Source organism: Struthio camelus, chromosome 2 (genome assembly GCF_040807025.1).
Source record: "Struthio camelus isolate bStrCam1 chromosome 2, bStrCam1.hap1, whole genome shotgun sequence".
In the NCBI taxonomy this organism is placed as follows: Eukaryota; Metazoa; Chordata; class Aves; order Struthioniformes; family Struthionidae; genus Struthio; species Struthio camelus.
Window position 1 is genome coordinate 4,350,486 of NC_090943.1, and position 27,660 is coordinate 4,378,145.

Sequence of the window (27,660 nt, forward strand, 5' to 3'; positions counted from 1 at the left end):
GATGATTAACGGTCGTATAGACGAGGCGTGAGGAGAGACCGCGCTTCCTGGGTGCACTTCTCCGTCTTTCTGCTAACGCGCCTGCTGCAGGGCAGGACTTTGCCATCTGGCCCAGCAGCTGCTCATGTTTTAAACAAATGCTTCTTTAGAGTTCACAAAGCCTTAGCTCATTTGCTAATCTACACGATTTGATGGCATGCTTATTATGAAAATGGAATTGATGGTTGTAAGCAATTAGCCGAATGTTCCAGTCTTCCCTCCTGAGTAGCTTGGGCGACTGCACAAAATCCAGCACACGGCTCGCACCTGTCCTAAGCGGTGTGTCCTCTCTTCCAGAATGATTAAGAAACTGGCTGCTCTGGGTAGCAAAGGCAGGTGGAAAGAAACCCCTCTCCACAGAAACGAGCCGGACTGGCCAAAAACTTTCTGCCAACAAGTTCTGAGACAATTTTTCATTTAAAAAGAAGTGTTTTTTTTTTTTTTTTAAATGTAAAAAGTCCAGTCAAATAAAAAAAGATCCAATCCCCTAACCTTAAGAAGGGAGTGTCCAAGTATTCCTGCTTTTACTTCAATTTTTGGATGTTCGAAATACAATAATTTTTGAATTCAATTTCTTCTGTGGAAAAAAATACTCTCCTCCTCTCTTTCTCTCCCACATCCCTCTATCTTCTTTAGTTGTATCTACCAACAACACTGTAACCTCTCCACCTCTGATGGTCACCAACACGTTGGCCCTCAGCCTGAATTAGGTGATGGCCCTGTGCAGTAATATGTCAAAGAAAAAAAAAAGCAGACAGAAGCTGTGTCAACTAAGCATGCAGTACATCACTTCATAAAACATGATGTGATGGTTTTGCCTGCGCTGAGTTTCTTTTCACACCTGAGATGGCTCCAAAATAATTATTCAGCTAAGGTTTCCTTGCCAGAACGTGCGTGAAGGATTTCCTCACCGTACTCAGCAAGTTTCACATAGAGATTGGGAATATTCTGCTCATAGAGAGAAGGCTGTGTGGGTTCTGGACTTTCTTTTGCCCCCTTTTCCCCGGAGGTGCTCCTCTAGCCTATCAAAAGCCCTATCAGGCCAAACTGCAGTGCAGTATGATAGAAAACTACCAAACAAGTCAGGTATGAAAGACAACGTCTGGAGACTTCACTGCCAGAGAGGTCACCAAATCATGGAAAATGTGGCTGCTTGAAATAATATGTTAACTTTCTAGCCTGTAAGACCTATTGCAGGAGACAATCTTTGCACTTGCATCCTCTTGCACTTCCTCAGGCCAGCAAACCTGTTCTGCTTCTCCTCATTGTCCAGTTCCTAGGTTTAAGTTTATCCTTTATGTGCTCAAACCATTACATTGCAATGAAGCAAATAATTGCAATGCGTCAGTAAAGGGACCCATTCACATACAGCACCCAATAGCAGAAATCAGCACAGACCTGAGTCTCAGCTTTAAGCTCACTGACAAACCATCTGAAAGAGTTTGGAAAAGAAAACATTAATGGGTCATTTTGGTCATTGTAAACCTCTGATTCGACATAATACTTTAACAAATGCAAATCCTCTTTTCTTCACCTGCTTCTCTGTGACATATAGGATCTCCAAACAGCATTTCTTGCCACACTTCTGCACATTACCCTACTTCTACAGAGTAACACACATGAATCTTGCCTGCTACAAAGACATCCTAGTGGATGCAGACCTACTTGAGGTTTACTTATTCTTCTCAAACTCACCTCCATCAGACGTCTAAACTGCCATGGGACAGGGCACGAACCGGCCAGCTTTTGGGAAAGCCTGAGCAGAGCTGAGGGTTGCATCACACTTATGCCCAATGTGCCTACAGCTGGGCATACTGTAATAACTTTCTGAGATGGTGCTGATGGGGAAAGAACAGAAGCTGCTTGCTGCAGACTCTTCCCCTCCCTCTAAGCCGGCTGACTGATTATGCACAAATTGACTTGACTGCAGATGCACAGGCAAGTCCCTCTGCGCTGTTGCGTTCACTGCTAAAATATAAGCCTGACTGCAGTGGTGCACAACACAAGTCCATCAGTTCTCCCCCTCCGCACTGACCTGATTTCTTTATTCTGTGATCTCCCTATTCCTTAGCAGGCTTCTAGTCTTTCAGGGCAGGCTCAGACCTATATATTGCCTTGGGAATTCCCACATCGCTGGTAGCAGATGCTTTGGAAGAAATGTAAAAAACAGTAAAGCTTTGCAGGTAAACAAAATAAACATAGAGAGATAACTGTATTTGAAGCAATTTATTGAATATGTCTAACTCTCATAAGGTTTTTCTCAATTTCTTTTTGCTTCTCAGCTGCTGCAAATACCCACATTAGACTCAGAAATATGTCTGAAAGTTTGTCAGAGTTGAGGTCTTAGCCCTTTGAACTTACTGGGAGAAAACTTCTTATTGGCTTTTAATGGCAGCCTGAATTTATACAAAGAGATCTAAGGTCAGTCCTAGCTAAGGGATATTCTCCTTAATTTCCCTCTTGCTTCTCTTGCCCTTTCCTGTAATAGCTTCTAAAAGAGAGGGGGATGTCTGCTTTGAGTAGTAGTCTTTCCTGCTTCTCTATCCTCATATTCCACGGCCTGAAATTGATTTTTTTCAACCACAAGCTATTAAAGCAATAGGAGTTCTTACCATTTATTTTTCTCGAGAGTAAGTTCTGAGCCCACTGGAACGTCTCCAGTTCTCTCAACTGTACTGGCACTGGGAAACACCTGAGACTTCCAGACAGAGTTACAACTTGTGCTTAACTGGATGCAGAAGTGGCTAGATCTGGGAGAAACTTGTATGGTAAGTCATAACAAAGGTATTTTCAGAACTTGCTTTATCTGCCTCAGTTACAGTGCCATAAAAATCATTTTTTCAGTACACTTTCTGCCAACACGGTATGTTCAAGAGACCATCAAAATACGACACGGTGTCAGCATGTTTCATGACAGACTTCAGTTTCTTTATTTGCTCTTTTTCACATCATTTTGGTCTTCAATTATTACTGCCACGTCTGCATTGCCCTGAAGCTTATTGCATCCCTGATTTCCTGAAACCCTCCATTTTTCCTTCTCTTTCTTTCTCCTTTCTGCACATCATAATAATAAGTGTGAAGATCTTGATTCTTAATAAATAGAATAGATAATTCCTCCCTTCTTAACATTATCTAGTCCTTTTAATTAGGAATTTGTAAACTCTGTTATTTTCTCACAATAAAAGTGCAGCTGTCAAGCTTTAGGACAAATTTCTCATTAAATCTTTAGACACAGCAAGAATGGTATACTAAGGAATATTTACAAGAGAAACATGCACAGCTCTTGCTAAGTGGAGGTGTAACAACTTCACAACCAACCTTTTGGCAACAGGCTTTCAACCTGAGCCCCTTCCAGTAGACACACAACAAAGTGTACACTGCTATCACTGGGTCTACACGACCTGGAGATGCCCTGCACAACTCATGAGCCTGGTGAGGAGCTTCAGCTGCTGCTAACATACTCCTGTGCCTTCAGAGCGCTGCTCTTCAGAGGAGCAGGGCAAATGTGTTGTGACAGCTCAGTTTGTTGTGACAAACGAATCTCAAAGGGCTAAAGCAAAAATAAGGTTTAAATAAGCCCTACATCTGGAAAGCCACCTGTCTCTCCAGTCGATTGCACTGCTCCATGTTACTGGAGCTGGCTAACATGAAGGGTGCACTCTTAAAAGCAGATGTAAAATCAGCGCTAATCTATGGAAATGGAGTAACTTGGCCCTGATTTCTGCCTTGGGCCTTCTGTTGTCCATGACAAGCGAGCAAAATGAATGTCAGGCAGAGCTGGAGGCTGCCCTGGTGGTCACAGGGAGCAGGAGCCCTGGCCCACCTCTCCCCCTTCTGTGATATCAACGGTGCAAATAATTGGCATAATTTCATGTAAATGAGAAGCTTCCCTGGCAAATCTGCCTTTCTGATACGAAGGCACATTTGGACTGAGCCTACTTTGCACCACAGCAGGATGAGGGCTCTCAGCGAACAAACCTGCATAACAGGTACACTCAACTGCTTCTTTTGTTTTAAATGAGGATTGTAGTAAATAAAATAGTGGGTCTGATTCATTTTTGGGTTCTCAATAAAAGTGATAATGTCTTTGCTCATTGGACCTCCTCCTACGCCTTTCCCCTAGTTTGTTCAGTTTTCCTTCCAGTTTCAAAAGTAACACTGAAAGAAAGCAGAAAAGAAATCAAGGAGAAGAAAGCTGGTCCAAAAAAGAGGAATTAAGAGATTTTTCAGTCAAATGAGAATCATTTGGAGGGGGCATGAATGCAGTTCTGCATTTTTGTTTGTTTTCATCTACTCTTTATAGATCTCCTTTGCATGAACAAAAGGCAGAGGTTTATCAACAAAAGGCAGAGGAGAGGCTAACACACCAGAAGACAGTGCTGCCATTCAGAGGGACCTGGACAGGCTGGAGAGGTGGGCGGAGAGGAACCTCCTGAAGTTCAACAAAGGCAAGTGCAAGGTCCTGCACCTAGGCAGGAATAATCCCATGCACCAGGACAGGCTGGGGGTTGACCTGCTGGAAAGCAGCTCTGCCGAGAAGGACCTGGGAGTGCTGCTGGACACATGAGCCAGCAGTGTGCCCTTGTGGCCAAGAAGGCCAATGGGATCCTAGGGTGCATGAGGCCGAGTGTTGCCAGCAGGTGGAGGGAGGTGATCCTGCCCCTCTGCTCAGCCCTGGCGAGGCCTCACCTGGAGTACTGGGTCCACTTCTGGGCTCCCCAGGACAAGAGAGACATGGCACTCCTGGAGAGAGTCCAGCGGAGGGCTACCAAGATGATTAGAGGGCTGGAGCACCTCTCCTAGGAAGAAAGACTGCAAGAGCTGGGCCTGTTCAGCCTGGAGAAGAGAAGATTGAGAGGGGATCTGATCAACGTGTACAAGTATCTGAAGGGGGAGTGTCAAGAGGATGAGGCCAGCCTCTTCTCCGTGGTGCCCAGCAACAGGACAAGAGGCAACGGGCAGAAACTGAACCACAGGAAGTTCCATCTGAACCTGAAGAAAAACTTCTTCACTGTGAGGGTGACAGAGCATTGGAACAGGTTGCCCAGAGAGGTGGTGGAGTCTCCTTCGCTGGAGATATTCAAAACCCGCCTGGATGTGATCCTGGGCAATATGCTCTAGAGGCCCCTGCTTGAGCAGGGAGGTTGGACTAGATGATCTCCAGAGGTCCCTTCCAACCTAAACGATTCTGTGAAAATTCTGTGAAATCTCACCTAACCTTTGCCATGGAAAGGTAGGGAGTCTACTCTAAAGTGGATACTCAGGTTCCCTTTGTAGTCCATACTAGACCTTCATGGGGCATCTTATCCTATCCTAAGACATGTCATGGGATAACTAATGCCCTGGAAGTGTCTCCCTTTTTCCACTGGCTAGGGGAAGAGATTACAAAAGGCATTTAAATTGGATGCTTAACTATTAGGTTTATTAGAACTATTATTATTACCAGAATAAGAGACTCCAGCAGGAGTGTTTGGAGGCCTCCTTGTGGAGCACGTGAGGACCCTGCAAGCCCAAATGTACCAGGTGGGTCAGTGTGTTACCGATCCTTCTCCCACAGCCATCCCAAGAGAGAGCCCCATAGATGGAAGGTGGGCAGAATGCATGTTTATAGTGCATCCAGGGATCACACTATCAAAGCTTTTGCTTTGAGATCAGTGGAGCAGCTTGCAGGTGACATCAACGGAGCCACTCACGGTAGCCTGCCTAATCACTTGCTTAAATGCCTGCAGGAGTTCACTCTCATGTTATTTCATGGTGACCTCTTCCCTTTGCTCTGTGCGTTTGTGTGTGTGTGTCAGAACTGGAAGAGGTGGAGAATGGTGATAGCTGGGTCCTGCTCCAGCCTGAACCACTAGGAAGCGAGTGTTGCCAGTAAATGACATACGTCCAATGGATTTGACTCAACTGCCTCCGTTGTAATGAAGACAGATAATGCTACAAAGGATTAGTCAACACGTTCCAAAGGGAAGGTATGCAGAGAGGTCATAGTTTCAAAAAGCTTTCTACATATGAGTCAAGAAAAAGAATGAGATGACACAGTTAAGCCTTTGTTGTCTATCACACTAAACTTGTGAAAAGGCCATCAGTCAGAGGCCAGTAATAATATGAATCATGTCTTGTTTGTGAAAGCTCTTAACATAGCTGGGATGTAACTACAATCAAACCTAAAATAACTCTCTGGGCACACAATCAAGAAATAGAATGATAAAAGAGAATAAAAAGCTCTTCATTTATATTTGTTGAGTGGAAATACAGCACAGAGAGAAAGGTATCTTTTAAATTCAACCTGAAAAGTTATCTGACAGAAGAGTATGAATGTGGACATTTAAAATGATAGAAGGCATGGAAAAATCAAAAATAAAATGAAGACTTAATCTTCATGATGGACCGTGTTTTAGAACATCCATAATAAGATAATAACATCCATCATTTCTCAAGTCAAAATTGGGGTTCTGCTTATTCAGAAAAGGGCTTGTTCAAAGATATTAGTTTAGATTTTGAATGCTAATGATGGTATGAGACTAACTTGGGTTCCTTCAGGTTTAAAAGACTGTAAACCCAGAGAAGAATTTGTTCTCTAGATATAAGACAATATTTGCAAACAGCTCCATTAACTCGCAATAATAGTAAAAGCACGAGTAATTTAGATGCATCTGAAAATTTTATCCATGTGTTTGTGGATGAGTAGATTTGGTCCACTTGGAGCTAAAATCCCAAGTGTCTGCTCTGAACTACTAATGTGGACTTCCCTCTGTAAGCAGCGGGGAAAGAAAAGCATTTTCAGGACTGACTCAAACCACAGAAAAACACCTCCAGGCTAGATGGGATATACCTCTCCTGCTGTTGACTACAAGAGAGAACCTACATCTCTGGCTAGACTAAATGCTGAGCTTCCATAGGGCTAACAGCCGGTGCGAGGATGCTTCTCCTAATTACCTGCACCACATACACAGAAAGGAGCAGGGCTGCAAATAGTTCAACAGCATCTTTATTAATACTTGCTCTTGTGTAAATTCAAGAATTTTTAAATCATTTGACCAGACTGAATCATCTTTCTCATGTAGCCTAGGTGTTTTGGATCCCTGCCTCCATGTAGAAAAATAAAAGCACACTGGTTTCATTAATCAATACTGCTGAATAGCCTTGTCATTTTGAAATTTATGTTTAAGAGGAAAAGACTGCAAAACTAAACACTTGCTGCTGCCGTGCACAAATATGTACCTTAGAGGTGACAAACTACTGCCAGTTTGTTTAGCTTCTCTTGGACAGCCACACGAGTCTGGTTACACAACTCTCATCACACCCTAACTCCTGCTTGGAGAACTGCACAAAAACCTCTTGAATGCAAATCAGTCTAACAAACTGTAAGCGCATATAAAAGCTGTCAATGATTAGCACAGATAGATAGCTTTATAATCATTCTAAGACTCCAGCAAGCCAGGAAAAGCATTGCTTCCATGGAGATCCAAAGCCAGAAACGACCTGGAGAATTTGCTTCTCAGCATGTAGGATTTGGGACTGTGAAACAGGACCTAGAGGAGCAGCTTGGAGCCGGAAAATGTCCTAAGCTATAGGGAGAGCATTCTTAGTAATAAGAGTCAGAGAAGGGGGCATGATTTTACCTGAGACAGGAACTCAACATTCACTTGAGACCAACACCCAAGTCCTGGCTTGCCTTCATGGCTCGTAATGCACAAATTGTAATTTAATATTCAGCTGCAGACTTGAGTCCCTCATTCTGCTTGCAGTCACTGAGCTACACAGCCAGGTCTCTTTCACTCTCTCTCTTTGGCTTAGTGCATGTGAAATGTAGTGGGTCCATCAGAAGAACATACAGAAGCAGTCCTGGAGATGTCCTAGATCCTTAATATCAATATCTTCTAATCACTTTAAAAGCTCATGAAATACCATCTCCAAACTTTATCTTTAATTCTTCCACAAATTCTCATTGGAACCTTCTTCCAGTTTTTAGGCTGACTGTATTCACAGCAGTTTATAGCCATCTGTTTTCGTTCCAGCGTTGGACTTTGGCTTGAAATGCTCTTTTTCTCCTTGATTACACTCTTGAAATGGAAACTCCCCCTTTCTGTTACTAAACTGAACAAGTGCTGCTGAGCCACATTCTTCCAGTCTTTTCTAGCATGATGGACTTTATGAGAATACCCATCATTGTCGACTTCAGTTCATCTTCATCATTTACGTGTAAGAGAGACTAAAAGGCAGTGATAATTTTTTTTTTTTTTAAATCTTTGTAGGATCAGACAAATAATGTCCCATCATCTTCTATTCTGGAGGAACAAGAGTAGTATTGGGAGCTACCCCACTCCAGTGGTTCACAGTTTACCTTGGGAACCTTCTACATATTAAACATAGCCCAAGGATCTAGCTGGTACAAGGCACGTGATTAAGGAATGATAATGTCCATTACTCACGAGGATAAGTGTGAACTTAATAGGTGCTTCAGTTGGACAATTAAACTGTTATTTTAACAATCTGTGATCAAGGACACATTGAGCAAATTTCCAGATCAATTTCCTGACTACTTGCGTAACTTCACTGTTTTTCTTTATTTTTGCACAGAAGTCACAACAGTTGTCTGAGAACGTCTACTGCCTTGCTGTGACATTGGTTTAGAATTTCACCCTGATGGAGAAGGTCATGTCTAAATGCAACAGGAAGATGGCAGGGCATGAACCAGCGCTGGCTGGTAATACCGGCTAGAACCTCCAGCTAGATGACTTCCCATCTGCATAAAAATGCACTGATGACAATGCCTGTTTCCGGCAGCACGGCCAAAAACAGTTTAGCTAAACCCGTTAAAGTTGTGTAGTCTCTACCAGTCTGGCAAAAGTATAAATTCATGGTGTGGGATACATCAGCATCAGCAAATTCTTTTTCCTACAACATTTCAAACATCAGGAAAGGGTTAGCATTGGGTGTGAAAATGATGAGGATGAACACTTTTTTTCATTATAGGGAGAAATCAAGAATTCCTGGAGCAGGGGAGGGAAGATACGTCTGAATTTGCAATGATATTTGAAACCGTGCTGACGTTGTTTCAAGACATCCAACCAACATTGAAGGATTTTGAGCTGAACTATGCATAGACCTATCTCAGGTGGACGCACATGTTGGGCTGCTTAGCTCCACATGCTGCAGCTGCCATGCCGGTGTGACTCCAGAAACAGGCACCACTGGTCTGCAGAAACGCAGAAATTGGACAGGTCTGTTCTAGATGACTTTAGAGAAGTATTACGCTAAAGGAGGAAACGGAAGTAAAATGTGCTCCCGCGGGAGGAGAAAGGAGAGCAGAAGTGAATTTAAAGCACTGGAGGAAACAAGACAGGTGGCCACTCAGCAGCAGCGAATTGCGCTGGGGTTTGACTATGAGATGAGCAGCTCCAATGTGGAGTGTGACAATCCCAAAACCTAGAAGGTAATTCCCCCTCTTTGAGTGGGATTGTGTGCAGTTCAGTGAGCTCAGTTATTCCCATCCCCCAAACCCTTAAGCAATTCATCTCATAGCTGAACCTTAAAAAATGTCAGTACTAATTTATACTGCTTAACTCTTGCAATACGGACAATTTGTTTTTGAAGAAACTGCAGGAAACAAATCCCTATTACAAATGTCATCTTCACTATGTATTGAAAGAAAGCTGGAACACTCCGGTACAGAGATCGCAAGTAATGCACTTTAATAAAGCAAGGCGCCAAAAATATTTTCACCCATCTCTTTCACATGCTACTGACGAATGTCAGGAAATAATGAAAATCTGGATTTGTGAATGGCATAAAAATTTAATGTCAAATGACATCAGGACTATGCTGGCATTTTAAGGTTTCCAAATGCCAAGATATACTTTATCCTTTATTTACCGTGAGACAGGATATTAGTCATTTGAAGAACATACTCCCCATTAGGCAGGCAAATCAGGCTATCTCTTTGTTTTCCAACATTTCATCCTTTTCTTGCTATAAATATAAAAAAGATTTCCTCTTGCCCGTAACTTTGGTATAAGCTTTCACGTTCTGGCAACGGGATCAGAGTAAGACGTAAACATTTACCAGATGATTAACTTCCTTAAGGACTATTCAATGATACTCAGCACTACAGAGGAAGAACTGCTTCACAAACTTTCATGATACTAATTTTGCAAGAAATCTTGTAAAACAAAGGTCAATAACACCTTCTCTTTACATATGACCATGGCTGCATTTTCACATTTTTAACTGATCATACAAAGTGCACAGGCCAGAGAAAATCAAAGATGTTGTTTTTGATTTGGAAATAGCATCAATTTGTCTGTTTACAGAAGGAGATACTAGTACATAAGTTCTGCACAGGTGGGATTCATCCATGTTTTAAGACATGTACGTCTGCCACAGCCACTCCACTGTCATTCTGTTGTCAATGAAGAAAAACAGGTGGTTTTAACATGCTATTCAACTCATCCTGAAGTAGAAATCTAAAAGTCAGCTAGACTGCACCTTTCAAGAGTCTATTTCTCACCACTGACAGTAAAATAATCTCAGGGGCAGATTTCCATATGGTAGGCTCTAAAATTAGCTGATATCAATGCCATTCCAGGGTAGCGTTCAGTTTCCCAAGTACAGCTATTTAGTGCCAATTGAGACATCCTCATGGATTTCTTAGGCGTCCCAGGGTTTCTCTAAGGGCTCTAGATGTTTATGTTTTGGAAACGGCATTGAGCCCTCAGCGTCTACAGTGCAGGTATCCACCTGTGAGCTTAGCGTCTGTGCTTCCACTACACTCAACAGATATTTGATCAATGCAGCAAATTATGTCTATAAAGCTGTTCAGGTCCCTAAATCAGACATTGCTTGCCTGCACTGACTAGATTACTGTTGACTTTAATGGGAAACTAGACACCTAACTTGTACGTATACAACTGAATTACAAATAGCAGAAGTTAAGAGTGCTGAATCCCCTTCCTCCCACAGAGCAAGTCACTCTATGCTTCCTCATACTTGATGGGGAGAAAGAGGCATTTTCAAGGTGCCATCCATCAGATCTCATTAAATGCTTACTTTAAGATGAGATGAACCATATTCTAGCCATCACTGACCAAATTAACCAGCTCTCCAAAGTCTGGAAGCCACAGATGACAGTCAGATGCAGACAACTTTTACCCAGATGAAACTCATCCCAAGCAATGTGAAACCCCCCTAGAAGGCTGCCCCCCTAGAAGGCCAGGCCAGATGACATTTACTGAGCTCACCGCTCACAGAACAGCACAAATGCCAGCAGCTAAGCTACAACGTGGATAGGCAGAGAAGGGTCGTGGGCTGGCTTGTGTTTGAGGCTGTCTCCTGCCTGGCACTTTGAGGTAACCACACAGAGCCCATGTGGTGCCCTGACCACTCTTAACAGAGTCTGGACTTCTCTCATAATAGGAACCATCCATTTGCCTAATCACAGGTCTTCTGGGATGCCCTTAGGTATTTGAAATATCCAGTGACATGTGAGCCACGAGAATTGTACACCCTTCTGTGGGAGAACCTAGAGGTCAGCTGAGATGTCCTACGGCATCTCAGAGAGCAATGCAGGCCCCTGAGTAGGCAGCTGCATGAGTGAACGTTGGGCTCAGGAGACAGGAGGGCACAGAGCATCAACTGAGAGCAATTACGCCACATAGCTGGAGCAGAGCACAATTGCCTTGTCGTGCCAGATGGGATGTTACAACCGCTTCTGCCCGCTTTTTCTGGGTGCTGATTGAGCAGTGATGAAATACTGGGGAGTTTTGGAAACAAGGAGATTACAGCACTAGGATGGGACTCCAGAGATGTTTGGTTTTCCTTTTTGGCTCTGCTAACACCTTATGCATGGCCTTGGGCAAGTCGTCTAATCAGTGTGTGCTTGTTAGCAGTGCTTGGTCTGTTAAAAAAGGAGCATATTGTATCCTTACTCATACTCATAATCTATCTATCTATCTATCTTGTGTGTTTGGAGTGCGAGGCTGTAAAAGTGGACACTTATTAGCTTCACGCATAACCTCCACAGCAAAAGAGCCTCTTTCTCTGTGGAGGTCTGCAGGGCTACTATAATAAAAATACTATATAATGACTATAGACTAAGGGGAGACAAAGAGTCCTGTTGCTGCTTTGCCCTCGAGACCCGAGTTTCAAATTAAAGATTCCCAGAATTTGATGACTAGCCTGTTAACCTGCTTTCTCTATTAGACTTCTCTGTCTGTTATTTTCAGGTTAATTTCTTGGCTAGTGGCCAAATATGTTATCCCTTCAGAAAAATATTTTATTAATTACATTCAGTTTCAGCTTGTTTATTTTATGTCAAAGACTTAATTAATTACAGTGCTGAACTGTCCATCTTGTACAACAAACATACATACTATTACAAACATTGATTAAATTTTCACTGCACAACACCAATGTGATTGCATTTCACCAAGAGCCATTTTTGCAGCCCTATTATCTCAAGTAGTATGGTGTGCTAGAAGGAGGACAGGGAAGATGCCCTAATGGTTTGGGTATTCACCTATGGCTTGGAGATCTCCTTACTTTGCACAAATCCTGAGTGCCTCTGAGCCTGATCACCTCCCATATGTATCAAGTTTTTCTTATGACATGATGCAACACGCTACAGGCAGTGAAGCCATAAAATCATTTAATTTAGATAAATTGTTCGATTTTGCTTACCGAGATAATTGGTGAGGAATCTGAGATACTTTGGGCATGGCCTCACCACAACTTCTCCCACTTCTGCTTCGGGCCAGCACGTAATGTTGTCCCATTGCCTTCTGCAACCTGCGGAAAGAGAAAAGGTGAGGATAGAACAAGCACGAGGGACTGCCAGGTACACGCGGTAAGAAGCTGGAGCAGAGGAACCACAGCGTAGCAGAACAGCGGTGCAAAGGGATATGGCGCCTACCACCGAGACATAGGCCCCTGCTGGAAGGAAAGGTACGTCCTTGACAGGAGGAGAGAGGAATTTGGAGCTCAACTAGCTCGGTGGAGCTGGTGGAGCATGAATCACGGTCACCTGCCGGACAAAGGGTTATATTCGATTTCATTAATTTACCGTCAGTTTCCAAATGACCGAAATGGAAGATGTTTTAAAAAAAATCTTCTCAAATCAAATAGGGCTTAAGGAACTTGTGTTTATTGCCCAGAATGAGGAGTACAAGCTGGGAAGAAGAGCATATGGCCTGGAGTACACAGGAGCATTTTCTTTAAACTTTCAACAACCCCAGTCCCTGAAACTCAGCACTGGCAGCGTCTGCAGTTTCCAGGAATTCACACAGACAGAACAGCAAACCTGTGCAGAACTGGACAAATCAGCGTTAACAGTGAACGGTGCCTTTCTTAGATGAAAAAAGCAGAAATGCTTAACTAAATGTCTCTCTTCCCCACCTTTACCCCTCCATGTTGCATTAAAACACTCAATCTGAAAATACACCGATGTGCAAGACACGTTCCCACTCCTCTGCTTTCCCCAACTTTTGTCACTAGCATTGCTTCCCTGTGAAATTAGATGGATGCGCAGGCAATGTGCTCAGTGGGAAGAGGACATTCATTCTTGATCATCCAAGGGATCAAGAGCCAAATCCAGATACAAATCTCGAGAAATGCTTTTTTGCTTTAAAAAGGGAAAAGGCCCAAGAGACTCCAGAAGGCTGAGGAGGGACGGTGCCATCCCCATGAGTTGCTCTCTATGGAAGGGAGCGTCCTACAGTGGTGCAAGGTTGTGGTGTAAAGCCCTACCCAAGCTAGGAAAGAAGCAATAACCAACAGAGCAAACTTCAGACTTAAACTACAGGATTTTATTAAAAGTAAACATTTTCAAATAATCTTTTGAACTGATTAACAACTTCCTGCGAGGGAAGAAAGGCCAGGCACATCCCTCCTGCAGAGCTGTAATATGGTGCTCCGATTTTGTCATTTTATTTTCAATTTCTCATACGGCATCCATTATTTAACATACATGCTATATTGTTGAATATTGTAACTTTAGCATTTGAAGCCACAAGAAGTTGGCCGACCCGAATTTAAACATTTCAGGCTTGTTTTTGCCTCAGCACACTTCATATTTTAGGATTTTTACTACAATTTTGAAATCATTTTTTTCCCTCTTGAAATTTTCAACAGACACGCACTTCAATTTTTGCCTGGATTAGACAGATGGGGGTTGTCATCAGACCTCCCTAAGAGTCACTTCTTTATAGCACCTCTGCCCTGCAGTTCTTTGTCATGCCCCATTACATTGCAACCCTTCCCTGACTGTGACTAAAGTGCTGTTGTTAAGGTCAACAGCCTCGCAGGAGAAACCGGAACATGAAGAAGAAAGCTTTGAGGTAATACATTTCACTTGCAAGAAAAGGGAACTACAAAAACCACTGTCAAGCTGCATTTCTTTGGTAATTATATCCTGATCTGAAATATCTCTTTTAAATCGTCTTTTACTCCTTATGCTAAGAAAAAGCCTGGCGTCATGATCAGTTGTTTCAGATGGAGGCAGCTTGCTGTCTCAGATCAACGAAGAGAGCACGCAAGAATGCTTTGAAGCTGAAAAAGAAACCTCAGCTCTCTTTCAAAGTTATCGCACAAATTTTTCCTTCCTTCTTTCAAGAGTAAACAGAACTTTTCAGATGAAGTCCTGAGGTGAGTTTATTGGAGCCTGAAAAAGGAATAGCTGACAGTATCTTCTTTGTGCAAGCTCTTCTGTACCATTCATTAAAATTCAGTTTTCAGATTTCTAATATCAGTTACAAAGCTCAGTTCCCACAGAGCCATATTTATCTGCTACCAAAGAGCCAGCAGCTCCAAAAATGTTATGATAGTAGGCATTCTGCCCACGGAAAATAGACGATTTCATGATAAGGTCTTTCAAGTTCTACAATCTTTACCTCCATCAACCTTGATAATTATAATGCCCCCATTACCCCAGGACAGATTGTAATGGAAACTAATATACAAGGTGATGGTATCAGATGGCTTGTTCAATGTTCTGAATTACACACTTTGAGAATATTTGTGATCCTTACCTTTTCCTATGAAAGTATTTTTCAGCACCACTGGTGATGCATGTTAAAAGCTCAGTCTTGCTCGGCTTGGTAGCAAAAGATCTCTTCGATTTAAATTAGGTGAAGATACACGACACTGGCTTTACAAGATACACAGAGTGGATCTTCAAAAATTATTGTGTCTGCAAAGACCGCTCATGTCTGCCTATTAGCTCTTCCAACATCATTCTTGCTTGCTGGACTCCCACGTTTGCTCATGCTATTTGTGCAGTTGCCAGGAAGGGTCCAGGTTTTATGGGCGAGACTCATATACCTAAATGTATGCATCTACAAGTCAGATGCGTCAGTAAATCTGAAAAAGTCAATGGGAACAGGAGCTCTGACTGCCACGTCACGTCACCCTAGGATGGTTATTTAAAGCAGAGCAAAGGAGTCATTCTCTGGAGGTATCCTCTTCTCTCCAAAGACTAGAAGGTGTCCTGTCATTATTAACTCACACTTAGATATTTACTTTTGAGGTCTTTGAAGTTAAGTGAGATACAATTAACTCATACTATCTCTAAGTCAGAACAAAGCTTAACATCTAACGCTTACATTATAACAGCTTGTTTGAAATGCAAGTTTCTTGTTTGAAATGTAAGACAGAAAAAAAAAAAAAGCACTCCCCTTTGAAATAAATTAGACAATATGAAGGTCTGGCACCTATAAGATGCTTTGAATCTGTAGTCCAATGCTTACTGCTCACCCTGCAGTCAGCCTGTAAGATATCAGACATAAGTTTGCGCCCATCGTTCCGAACCAGGACAGAGACAGCCTTTATCAAATGATCTTCCAGAAAATTGTCTTCTTTCTCCAAAAAGAAGACAAAAAGAAGTCTATTAGCAGACTGATAGACTTTTCCCTGGCAAACTGCTGGGATCAGGGGTCCATGGCAGGCAATACTGAGTCATGTCATTGCAACAGACCAGTATCTGAAAAAAATTATCTAAGAAAGAGCTGCTATGTATCTTGTAAAAGGGGAATCCCTGTCTTCCCTATGGCATTACTTGGCCTTCACGGAATGAGTTTGTTTTGCCTAACCAAATCATATTTATTGATTACTAGGGGCTTCTCCAAAAATTTATAAATGTTGTCTTCTCCCTTGCACTGAATACTTGCAGGAGGGATGCAAAGGCCTTCATCAATCCTCATCCAAGGCAGCAGGTGGAAATGAGTCATACGTTCACCTTTCACTTATATTGCAACCCTAGTAAACAGTATGGCAAACCTTTTAATACCATTTCAATCAAAAGAACTGCTCTGCTCCTTTGCTGTTTACTAAAAACCAAAGAATACATACTGCCGTTCCACTGAGGGCTGTCTTTTGCCTTGCAAAGGTTCACAAGCGAGTCTGGAGGAGCTGTGGGTAAAACCAGGCATGACTTTTTGAAAGATGGGCACATTTAGCCATCCCTGGGTAATCAGGTATACTCTTTAAACTCATGCCATTATATATGTTGCATGTATGTGTGTACAAAGACTCTTCTTCTCAATTGTTTTAACTGTGACTTCTAGACACTCTGCTTTGTCATGCTCACATCTGGTAGACTGTGAAGTGCTTTCTGGAGCCAAATTTCTTCTTCTGGAAAGCCATGAGGAGAAATCCTTCATGACTCTAACGAAGCTGCCTTTTAGCCTTCCCTCAGATAAGCAGATGAAATCGCTCATCCTCTTGCTCTAAACCACACAATTAGTGTAATTAACTGCAGCCACTCTCTCCTCCTCTTGAAGAGGGCTCCCCAAGTCTGGCTCAAGGAGGACTGTTAGCAAACGGGCTGGAGGCTGTCCATCGCATGACAGACCCAGATCTTTACCTTCAATGCTCAGCCTCCTTCTTTGCAAGCCAGGTGCCTGGGCTACGCCAGTCATAGGTGGCCAGGCTTTGAAGAGCCCTCCTGTAAGACGTGGCACGGATGGAGGCTACACATCAAAGCTCTTCTCCCTGCCCGTTTGCCAGCGGTCACCACCCCATAGCAGCAGGATATGCCTGTTCCCAGCTGCCACCACTTGTTGGCCAATGTCCGCGGTGTTTGAGGGTGCTGACACAGTCGCTACCAGACTCGGCTGCAGTGGCTTAAATAAACCCCCCGACTTCAGAAGGTGGTAGTCTTTTTTGCCATCACTGCCAAACGTGAATAAAAGCTCAGGGTCTTGCTTTCTCTCCCTTCAAAAGGTTAATAAAGAGAAAATCGGTCAATCTGTCAATCGGTCAATGAGCCACAGGTATATGGTGGTTTGCCGAACTGGCAGATTAGAGTGCAAAGAACATTGCTCTGAGTTATATCTACGCGCACAGGAACTACATGGTCAAGTCTTATCTGGGAGGCAGCAGAGAACAACTTCCCTTCATGAATAAATATGAGCTCTGGCATAGCTCTGAGATGTAGCTGGGCTGGGCTGCGGAAAGAAACGAATGGCAGTAGGCTGGTGCTAAGGCAAAGTCTTAACCCAGGCAAACTCCTAATTCAGAAAAAAAGCCTTTCTGCACATTTCTCATTAGCGCCAAACGCTCCCTAACAAGCAGGAGTCCCTCTGAGTCTCTTTTGGAAGAAATTAGCTCAGAAGACAACGGTCAGATCCGTGGTCAGATGCAAAGAAAGATGCTCATTAGATGCCTGGAGTATCTCAGGATCTCCGTACACCTCCCACTAGCCACAGGTCAACAACAGCAAGGCAAAGTGCAGCTTCATTAAGCCAAGCTGAGATATCACTGGTACATTCCCAGGCAATAACCTGGTGTGCTTCCAATGGAAACTCATTTTCACTCCAGTTTGATATCAGCAGGCAATTTCCAACTTCTCTGGAGTTAGGGTTGTTAATAGCTAATAGTTAGGACTGTTAATTTCATTACAACTGATTATCATTCCATTTTATATTCTTTGACCCAGTCTAGCACTAAGTTTTCACCTGACTGAAGAAAACAGATTGAAAAAGACGGGCTCTGCAACAACTTGCCGCGTATCAGTCACAGAGAGACAAGTTGAATTCAGTCATATCGGAGGGCAGGAAAACCCATCCTGAGCCTTGGGTTATTCCTAAGCAGGGCAAAATCTGAACACAAAACACACTTCCATTTCCTCTAATGGTTCAGTGCTAGATCTTTTTTTTTTTTTTTTGTTAATAAACACCAAAGTGCTTCTATTTATGACTTCTCAGTTTAACCTCCTTTCCTTCCTTCCTTCGTATTCTATGCTTACCCACTGCAGCCAAGTTGACTTAACCCCCTCTGGTCCGTACCACGCTAGCCGAGCCAGGTCAGTGGCGAGGGCTTGCTGTACCAATGCCATCCCCACCTTCGCACACAGAGTCATAAGGAAAGTGCAGGATTTTGGCCAGAGATTGGGCTCCCCACCACTAGCTCAGCTGAAGAAACACACCCTGAATGTTAGCCTCTCCATTTCACTATGCAAGAAAATAAAAAGGGTAAAGCTGGTGGAACTGGCGTGCCGTATTGCAGACTGGAAGCAGCCTTTGGCTCTTTGGCTAAGCTAACTAGAAAGTCAAGTTCGCTCCTTTAAAGCACAGATCTGAATGGCCTCTGCTGCCTGGTGGACTGGTCTCAAGCACAGAGCAAGACAGCAGCACAGATCTACTGTTTTTACCTCCAGAAAAGCCCATGATGAACTGGGGATTTAGGGAAGTACATAAATGGGCTTAAGTGCACAGAAATACTGCCCCAGCACAGACTCCCAATCCAACCAATGAGCAGAGGCTGAGATTTCTTGAATTAGGGATAGCTTGTTACTTAAACCTTAGAAATTGTATATAATAATAAAAAAAATCAAAACGGATTCTTTTTCTTCCATAGTTTTTTAAAAAAATAAAGGCAATTAAATTTTGCTTTTGAACCCATAGAAACTTTTAAAATGCATAATCTCCTGGGCCAAGCAGTTGCACAGTTCAACTGTCCACTGAGTGAAGAAGCACATGCTTTTCCAAATTTGCTTTGAACCTGCTCAGTGCTGGTTTTATTAAGAATTGCCTGGTTCCTTTATGAATGCAGAAATATTTATAACCTATTCACAGTCTCCCTTTCCCTGGGGAGAAAACCCATAAAATCATCTTTTATATCCCTCCTCAAGCATCTCTTTTTCAAGCTGAGGTGTCCTAGCTTATTTAATTGTCTCTTGTAGGAAAGCTATTCCCTACTATTTCTCCTTTGTACCTTTTCTATTTCTCCTTTTACCCCTTCCTTCCCTGCCCTGGACTTGCAGAATGGGTTTTGCCTTATTTTTATGAGGCAGATTAGTTTTGACCAGGGCTAGCTTGGGCACAAAAATTCCACTACAATAGTTCTCCCACTCTTCTCCCCCTACTAAAATTCAAATCTTTCCCTTCCGTATTCACTGCTGGGACTCTTTCTTCCATCGCCACTCCCACACACGTGCATCCTGGGGCACCGCTGCTCCCCAGCTCCTCCTCATTGTGTTTTTATTTTTGTCAGCTCTGAGGGTCTGTTCTGAAGCAAATGTGTCCCCTTTCAACCCTGCACGGCTTTGCATTTGCTTCGGATGGTTTTTGCCTGTCATATTGCCTGCTATCGCTCAAGCACTATAGGAAGGACAGCATGTGACAGAGAAACCACCACTTCGCTGAAGAAAAACCACAACCCTGACAGATACACGAAACCCTGACACTGTAGCATTTCCTTCCCACCCCACTGCTGATTTGGTCTTTGTGGCACACAGATGCCCTTTAATCCTTCCCCCACTGAAGAATCTGCAGTCCAAATTCAGCAGAAAATGGACTTGGACAATCACAGAAAGCAAAAAGGATTTCCAGACTGAGCATAGGTGGAAAGAGTATATCTTGGACTTTGCCTCAGTATCTGAAGTGAGACAGAGGGACAGCGATTTTACAAGCTGCAAAATATTGAAACGACAGTTATTCGCTGTAACAAATAGTTTGCACTTCTGCGGTGACTTCCAATAGAAGCTATCTGGGTACTCAACAAGAAATGTTGAGATGTCTTTCATCTTAAATGTTTGCAGAAATTTGAGTCAAAGACATATGAAGGAAACCTCACTCCAAGCCCCCAGACTGAGTCATTCTTAACAGCATGAAAGAAATCACCAGAGGATATTTCTGGGAGATTATTTTTAAGTATGAAAATCCTACGAGCTTTTCCATCATCAAAGTCTAGTATGAAATGTGAAAAAAAGAGTTTCTAATCTTTCAGCCTTTCTTTAACCAACAAACTAAAGAAACACTTGACTTTTTTTTTTTTTTTAATCCCTCCGGATCCCTTTTCACAAATCAAATTTGGGAGCTGAGCACTTCTGCCTAATTCCAGAATGTCTAAACTGAAACAAAAGATGCCAAGACTTATCTTTATAAAGATTTATAAACAGAATTGTTCAAAATATAACTTATCTCCTCACCAGCACTTAGTCAACAGTTAGTTCTGTAGCACCTGGACGTGTACCATGCTGAAAAGGTCATTCTAGGGCTTCCTCATTCCTCACTGAAATCCCTCTGCTCTTGCAGAAATTATGGAGAACCAGCTTTAGCCCCTTTAAATTTAGGTATCTAACCTTCCTGTATGGCTTTTTGCATGTTGGCATCCCCAATGGCAATTCACAGGGAATATGATTAGGCTCATCCACAAGAAATGTTTCTCCAGCTCTAGGAGAGACAACAGCGACTATGCTGATGGTGCATGGTCTGAAATGGGACTAACTCAGGCTGTAGCTCCTCTGTGCCTTTCTACCTCAGTTACCAGACAGAGAGACAGGGGTGCTGCGAGGAGAAAGGTGAGTGAGTGAGTGCAGCAGCTCTCACTGATGGCCCAAGTGCTGTGAAAATCAGGAGACTTTTTTCCTCAACTTTCCGACATTGGGCCTGACCAGCATGAATTCCTTAACTTGCCTAAATGCACGTGGCAAACTGATTGGCAGCACCAAGACCAGAGCTCAGGAGACCCGGCTTCCCTAGCGAAATGCAAACCTTCCCACCGACCGACTCAGCTAGACCTGCTCCTTGAAGGCAAATAGGACAGCCATAGTTTCCCCTCAGCAACATGCTGAAGGTGTATCAGTCTGCAATTAGCTTTGGAGAGCTCTCTCCTAAAGCAATTAATGCCACGATGAAGAGGAGTATTTATTTTTAAGTGCTGTTAACCTTGTTGTTATTCCACGGGTTCGCCAAGTACCTTCAAGACCAAAGGACTCGCTTGGCAAGGGAAGAGATTCTCAGCCAGTGCGGAGATACCTTGCTGAGATACCTGATACCTTGGCTCTGTAGGTAAGGGCAAGAGGAACAGGAAAGCATTTTTACCTGGGGTTTGACTTTAAATGAAGGCACATTTATTGGTTAGAAGGAAAGGAGAAAAAGAGGCACCTATAATTTCCAAGTTTTCTGTAATAGAAGCCCTGCATAGATCTGGTGGATGTAAAGCATAGTACCTCTGACCTCAACTTCTAAAGTTCTCCGCAATATCATTTTCCTACGTTAAAAGCTCCGGATAGCAAGAAATAAAGGTACCTAGGCTACAGAAAGTCCAGAGCACAGTAAAATCAGTGGAAAAAGTCACCACTGGCTTCATCAGGTTTCAGATCACAGCTATATATTGTAACGGGAACTCAACATAATTTATGGCAAATGCAACATTTTCCAACGTACTTATCCAATGCAAAAAGGGTGCATATCATCATGAAAGTTCTCTGATACAGTCAGCAGAAAAAGAAAAAAAAAAAAAGATCAGGAAATCTGATGAGACAGGAAGGGGACAAATACAAGTTACTATCAGAAACAAACTGAAAGCTCTGCATAAACAGATTTCATCTGAGCAATTATCTAAAGCTTTGAAAATGCTTTGAATTTGTTTTCCATTGGTCTGTAGCAATGGCATTTTCTCCTCTTATTTTTATAACCTTTGCATAACTGACACTGTGCATTTATATGTTATCCCATGCTAACAAAAAAAAATGAACCAAAAGCCTGAAGACATTTCCAAATGTTAGATATTTTCCAAACTAAAATGCCTTTTTCAGTACAAGATTTATGTCCATTAAATGGCTGTTAATCCCTAAAAGCTACAAGACAGCTGTTCCCAAGTCAAATAAATACTGCTGTTTATTAGAAAGGTTGCAGCCAGGACATTTCAGCAACAGGCAAAACAAAAGGCAAAGTCTCCACCCCTGCAGTGTATTAAGGCAGAAAACAGATGTTGCAATGTTTTATCTCATGATTGTGTCTATAGAAAGGTGAGGTCAAGGAAAAAAAACCAGCTCTTAGCTGTACAAGGCAGAGTGATTAGGTGTTGCGTAGATCCACGTTTGAATTTCATCTCAGTAATGGGAGTCCTGCTGGATATGATAGGTGTCTGGACTTTGGATGGTAGGGTAGGCTTGGACTGTGACAAGGGGCTCCTGAGGGCTTGATTTAGGTACTCAGGAGTAGACATTTAATGTCATTTGTGATATCCCAGGATATATGAAACATTTTTAGCGGGGCTGGTGGATACACCACTTGACTTAAGACACTTCTGAAATGACAAATGGATACTGGCTATCCAGGAGCATCTCAAATGGCATTGCACACCTACGCATGGACAGCTGAATCCAACCCTCTTATAATGGGAGTCCAGAGACCTACCTCGCACAAACAGCTGAATTTAGATGTTTTGATCCGTGAGCTGAAGCCATCCCTTCCTGCTCATAAACTGCTCAAGAGCTTCCTCATCCTCTCTTCTCAGAGACACACTGTGTGTGTCCATGGCAGTTGGCTAGGTTAACATTGTGTTGCTAACGAGTCAGGAAAATCATCCTTGTTTAAGGGTTTGTTTTACACTTGGCTGCTCTGAAGCAGGGTCTGCCAGCTTCCCCCTGCAAATCAAGTCCCTTTGCAGGTCTTCTCAGGCTGGGGACAGGCATTTGCCCAGCAACAGGACAAGAGGCAATGGGCAGAAACTGAACCACAGGAAGTTCCACCTAAACCTGAGAAAAAACTTCTTCACTGTGAGGGTGACAGAGCACTGGCATAGGTTGCCCAGAGAGGTAGTGGAGTCTTCTTCTCTGGAACTATTCAAAACCCACCTGGATGTGATCCTGCGAAATATGCTCTAGGTGACCCTGCTTGAGCAGGGAGGTTGGACTAGATGATCTCCAGAGGTCCCTTCCAACCTAAACGATTCTGTGATTCTGTGATTTCCTCCTGGCTGCACAAGTGCCATCCGACACTACAGACCTGAGTCTCCCTTTGATGTCTGCCAAGACATATATCCCTCCTGGAAGCTACTACCCTTCAAATCTGCCAGTTCAGTGGCTCATCTGAATGCCCCCTGCAAAATTTCAGAGAGTTTAAAACAGTAGGTTTTTGATAACAAAAACCCACCCAGCTCTCTGTGAAAGTAACGAGTGCCGACTTGGGAGGTCTCAGGGTTGTACCACCACCTGATGACCCTGATGCAACCAGGAAAAGCACCACCTTCCCAGCCTTGGGTGAGTGGTTGCTCCCTCCTTCTGTATGCACTACCTAGAGCACACAAGTGAAGCCCTTGTGCTGCCATCAGCCCTGTAGCGCCTGGCTTAGTGATGGAGGACCTGGAGAGCTGTTGCTAACATGGCTGTCATACGAACCCAGAGCCATGCATCATATATCCTGGGAGGTCTTATGCAACTGGGAAGGTGAGAATTCACTTGAACTTTTACAAGCAAGGAACTATTAATTATTTCTTATCTTATTGCACTATAAACAGATGGTGATGAATAAACAGACTCCTCATTTAAACTTCATTAACGTTTTTCCAGTCTGACTTTTAATTTCCATATGTTCACTGATTCTTCTCCTATCAAACAGGCTTTGACTTCTTGGAAAGACATGGACAAAGAAGTCCAAGCTCCAAATCTGGTCTGTGAGGCCAGTGCCCACTGTAGGTCTCTGGAACCGTGAAGGCAGTTTATTGCGGACAGACACCATGGGCTGTTCCCCATCTGGATTTGTTTGCATGTAACAATGCTGATGATGAGCTTGCAGGACTCAGCTCAGTGGCCAACAACAAGCGTGAAACATGTATGAGTTACTCACACGTGAATGGGGAGGTGGCGAACGGAGACTTGGCATTATTTTTCTTTCATATTTTCCACTTTTCTGACTTTTTGATTGGGTTTCAAATCCTGCTTGCAAGACAGGTCTAGACTGCAAATATAAAGTGCAGTGCTGAAGTATGTAAGCTATCATTAAACAAATCAGTAGCAGAAACAACTCAACTGTAGCAGCTCCTTGACGGCTACTAGCAATTCCTACACTGGAACTTATAAAATCATCTCAGCTATCCCCACTTTACTGAACTATAGGGTACAGATACATATAATGGCAGTCTAACCCTGTGAGATGCTGACAGCCTCCAGCTGTGAAGTTCTGGATTCACTTCACTTCCACTTAACTTCTGTAAAAATTTAGGATCCAAATCAAACTGAAGATTTTCCCTTCCGGAGAAAAACAAATCGTGAAAAACCATAAAGTGAAGGAAGTTCAATAAAGGTAAGTGCAAAGTCCTTCACCTGGGGATAAATAACCCCTTGCATAAGCACAGGCTGGGAGCCAACCAGCTAGAGAGCAACTTTGCAGAGAAGGACCTGGGGGTCCTGGTGGACAAGCTGATCATGAGTCAGCAATGTACCTTTGTGGCAAAGGCGGCCAAAGGTATCCTGGGCTGCGTTGCCAGCAGGTGGAGGGAGGTGATCCTTCCCCTCTACTCTGCCCTTCTGAAGCTACATCTAGAGTGCAGTGTCCAGTACAAGAAAGGCATGGACCCGCTGGTGCGAGCTGGAGCTACAAAGATGAGAAGGGGCTGGAGCACCTTTCATATGAGAAGAGGCTGAGAGAGCTGGGACAGTTCAGCCTGGAGAAGAGAAAGCTCCGGAGGGATCTTATCAGTGTGTATAAATATCCGATGAGAGGATGTAAAGAAGATGGAGTCAGACTCTTCTCAGCCGTGTCCAGTGGCAAGATGAGAGGCAGCGGGCACAAACTGAAATACAGAAAATTCCATCTGAACATAAGGAAAAACTTCTCCGCGAGGGTGGTTAAAAACCTGCAACACTTATCTGGAGAGGTTGTGGAGGCCAAAGGTGGAGACTCCACGTCGAAAACTTGACTGGACACAGCCCTGAGTAACCTGCTCTGGCTGGCCATGCTTTGAGTAGAGAGGCTGGACTAGACCATCTCCAGAGGTCCCTGCTGACCTCAACAATTCTGTGATTCTAAGTTAAGGAACTACATTAATGTATCCTATCTGCTTAGATCATTAGGCTTTGTTGTCAGGAATATTCTGTCACTTAACAGTCTTCTCTAGCTTCTCGAATATTTTCACCAACACCTAAACTTCATTGCCATTAATTGCCAAGTTCTAGTCAGTATTCCCGTGCCAGAGTGCTGTCAGATATTCCCAGCGCTCTCCAGGAAAGCCATTTACCTTACAGCATCATGCTTTCCTGCAAAACGGCATGGCTTGCAGAGCTGTTCACCCCATCCAAACATGTGTTACACAGTACCTTGCTCAACGCCATCCTTAAATGACTCTCACACTTCCAAAAGAATATCCAACGGTGGAGGGAATTGATTAGCAATAACGAGATAAACAGATAATGAGCAAAGCCAGCTGACCTAGACCTGACTGCTTTGGCTGTCTCACTATTAAAAACAAAAAAAAAAAACAAAAAAAGGAGAGGTTTACTTTTTTCTTTTTTTCTGATTGGTACTTCAAATTAAATTGAGCTGTTCGTAAGCTGCAGCCCTGGAGAGTGGAACCTTTCTTTCCAAAAAACCAAAATAAAATCCCTCAGTTTGTGCTCTGGGATTGTTACATAACGAAAGCGAGTGCAAGTCAGCAAGAAGCAATGCAGTTAAGGTGGTGAGATTCGCCTCACAGCATGCCTTCGGGCTCTGAGCAACACTCCATATGGGGAGGGATTTACCACTGTCTTCAGGCCTGGAAAGCAACACTCCCCTCAGCCATCTTCTAATCTGTGGGAGAGGTTCCCTACTGCTGCTAACTGCATTATCAGCTAAGCAGCATATTGCATACAGATGTCCTGAGTGAAAAAAATATCAGGAGTAAAAGCCTAGTTTTCAGTGCAGCTGGGTTCACATTTTTGGCTTTTGAAATTTGCATGTAAGCGTTTTCAAAGTAACCCAGAGGGCAGAGGAACTCAGCTCCTTAAATGCTCCTAAAACTACTAGGCACCTAGGAGAACACCAGGCTGTGGATGGCTTTGCTATATTTATTTATTTTAGATTGCAGTGCAAGAGATGCCACCAGAGAAGAAGTCCTGCACGCATTTCTCCCAGTAGAGCCAGAGAGCAAAGAGAAAGGCAAGAAGGCAGCTCAGGAGGGCTACTGGGCAGGGTGCAGCCTCCTCCAGCTACAGGTGCATGGCAGCATAGCAGCTCCTTTCCCCAGGATGATTCTCAAAAGCATCTCACTGTGCTCATCTGGTGGGGAGGCAGAGAAAGTCTCCGTGAAGCGATTCAAATCTCAGGCCTGACTTGGCTGAAGTGATCCTGGAGCTGCCCTGGGACAGCCAAGAGCAGAGTCTGTTTCTTCCTCCGGGACCAAACTCAGCTCTCAAGTGAGGCTTCAGGAATGAAAGGAAGATTCCCGCAGGCTTCGGCTGATGAAAATTTGGGATGAATTGAGACCCTTTCGAACTACACAGCTGAAACCACACAGTGACCTGTTACCAGTTGTGTAAAATACACTGACCTTGCAGAAAGCAGCGCTGCGGAGTCACTGGTAGCATAACCGCACCGAGACGATGCTTTGCCATGTCTTACTGTAGCAGCAGCCAGCGGCCTGGTGAGACATGCTTGAGACTCTTATACATTGCATGAGAAGTCTATGTTTAGGCAACTGAACTGATTCTTCACCCCTTTTGGGTGAGGGGAATCACTTTTGGGATTCTGGGGGATTGAGTCAGTCATCATGTTCAGGCACCTCATGCAATCTGAGATGCCTGATGGGATCCTGCCCGCTTCTGCCGCTCTTAAGGGCACAGATACCCCTGTGGATATCCCTTAAATACCTTAAACCATTTCAAGCCACGCTTATTTCAAGGTAACTAACTGAATTACACATCCATATGGGGACTGATTAAATCCTTACTGGCTACAGCGGAAACGTAGATATGTAGCTCACATGCTTTTAAAAACATAGGCATTTTACTCTTTCCATAGTGCTGGTGAATATCAGACCAATGATTCAAGTCTTGTAACCTCCCACCAGGTTCTTTCCTCTCATTTAAAGAACGCACCATGAAAAACATGGTAGGAACTAGAAGACTATGAGCTTTATGACTCCAGCACCAGATACAAGACTGCCTGAAATCAGACCACAAAAGTTTCATAAAAGTGCAGAGGTCCTGTACAAAACGCAAAGCTTCAGGATTTAAAGCATCTATTGAAATCGAATTCCCACAGTCAAAACTGTTTCTTGCTTCACTAAAGATATATGGTTAAATCATTTTCTCATCCTTGTCTGAATTAACCAAACTTCCACCCAGCTTTGCAGCCTGGAAGTCTCCATATAACAGACTGGTGTAATCGGTGCAGGGACGCTCCCCACAGTCCCTCTCTGAAG

General features: G+C 43.4%; 1 protein-coding gene across 2 annotated transcripts in view; it reads right to left on the reverse strand.

Annotated features, from left to right (window-relative positions):
• The window catches only part of VIPR1 (vasoactive intestinal peptide receptor 1), a 117,792-nt gene that overhangs the window by 45,851 nt on the left and 44,281 nt on the right, over nucleotides 1-27,660 (reverse strand). For both annotated transcript variants that reach the window (XM_068934124.1, XM_068934125.1), the window contains exon 3: nucleotides 12,718-12,825. In XM_068934124.1, the coding sequence (XP_068790225.1) occupies nucleotides 12,718-12,825 (108 nt within the window). The remainder of the gene's footprint in view (nucleotides 1-12,717; nucleotides 12,826-27,660) is intronic.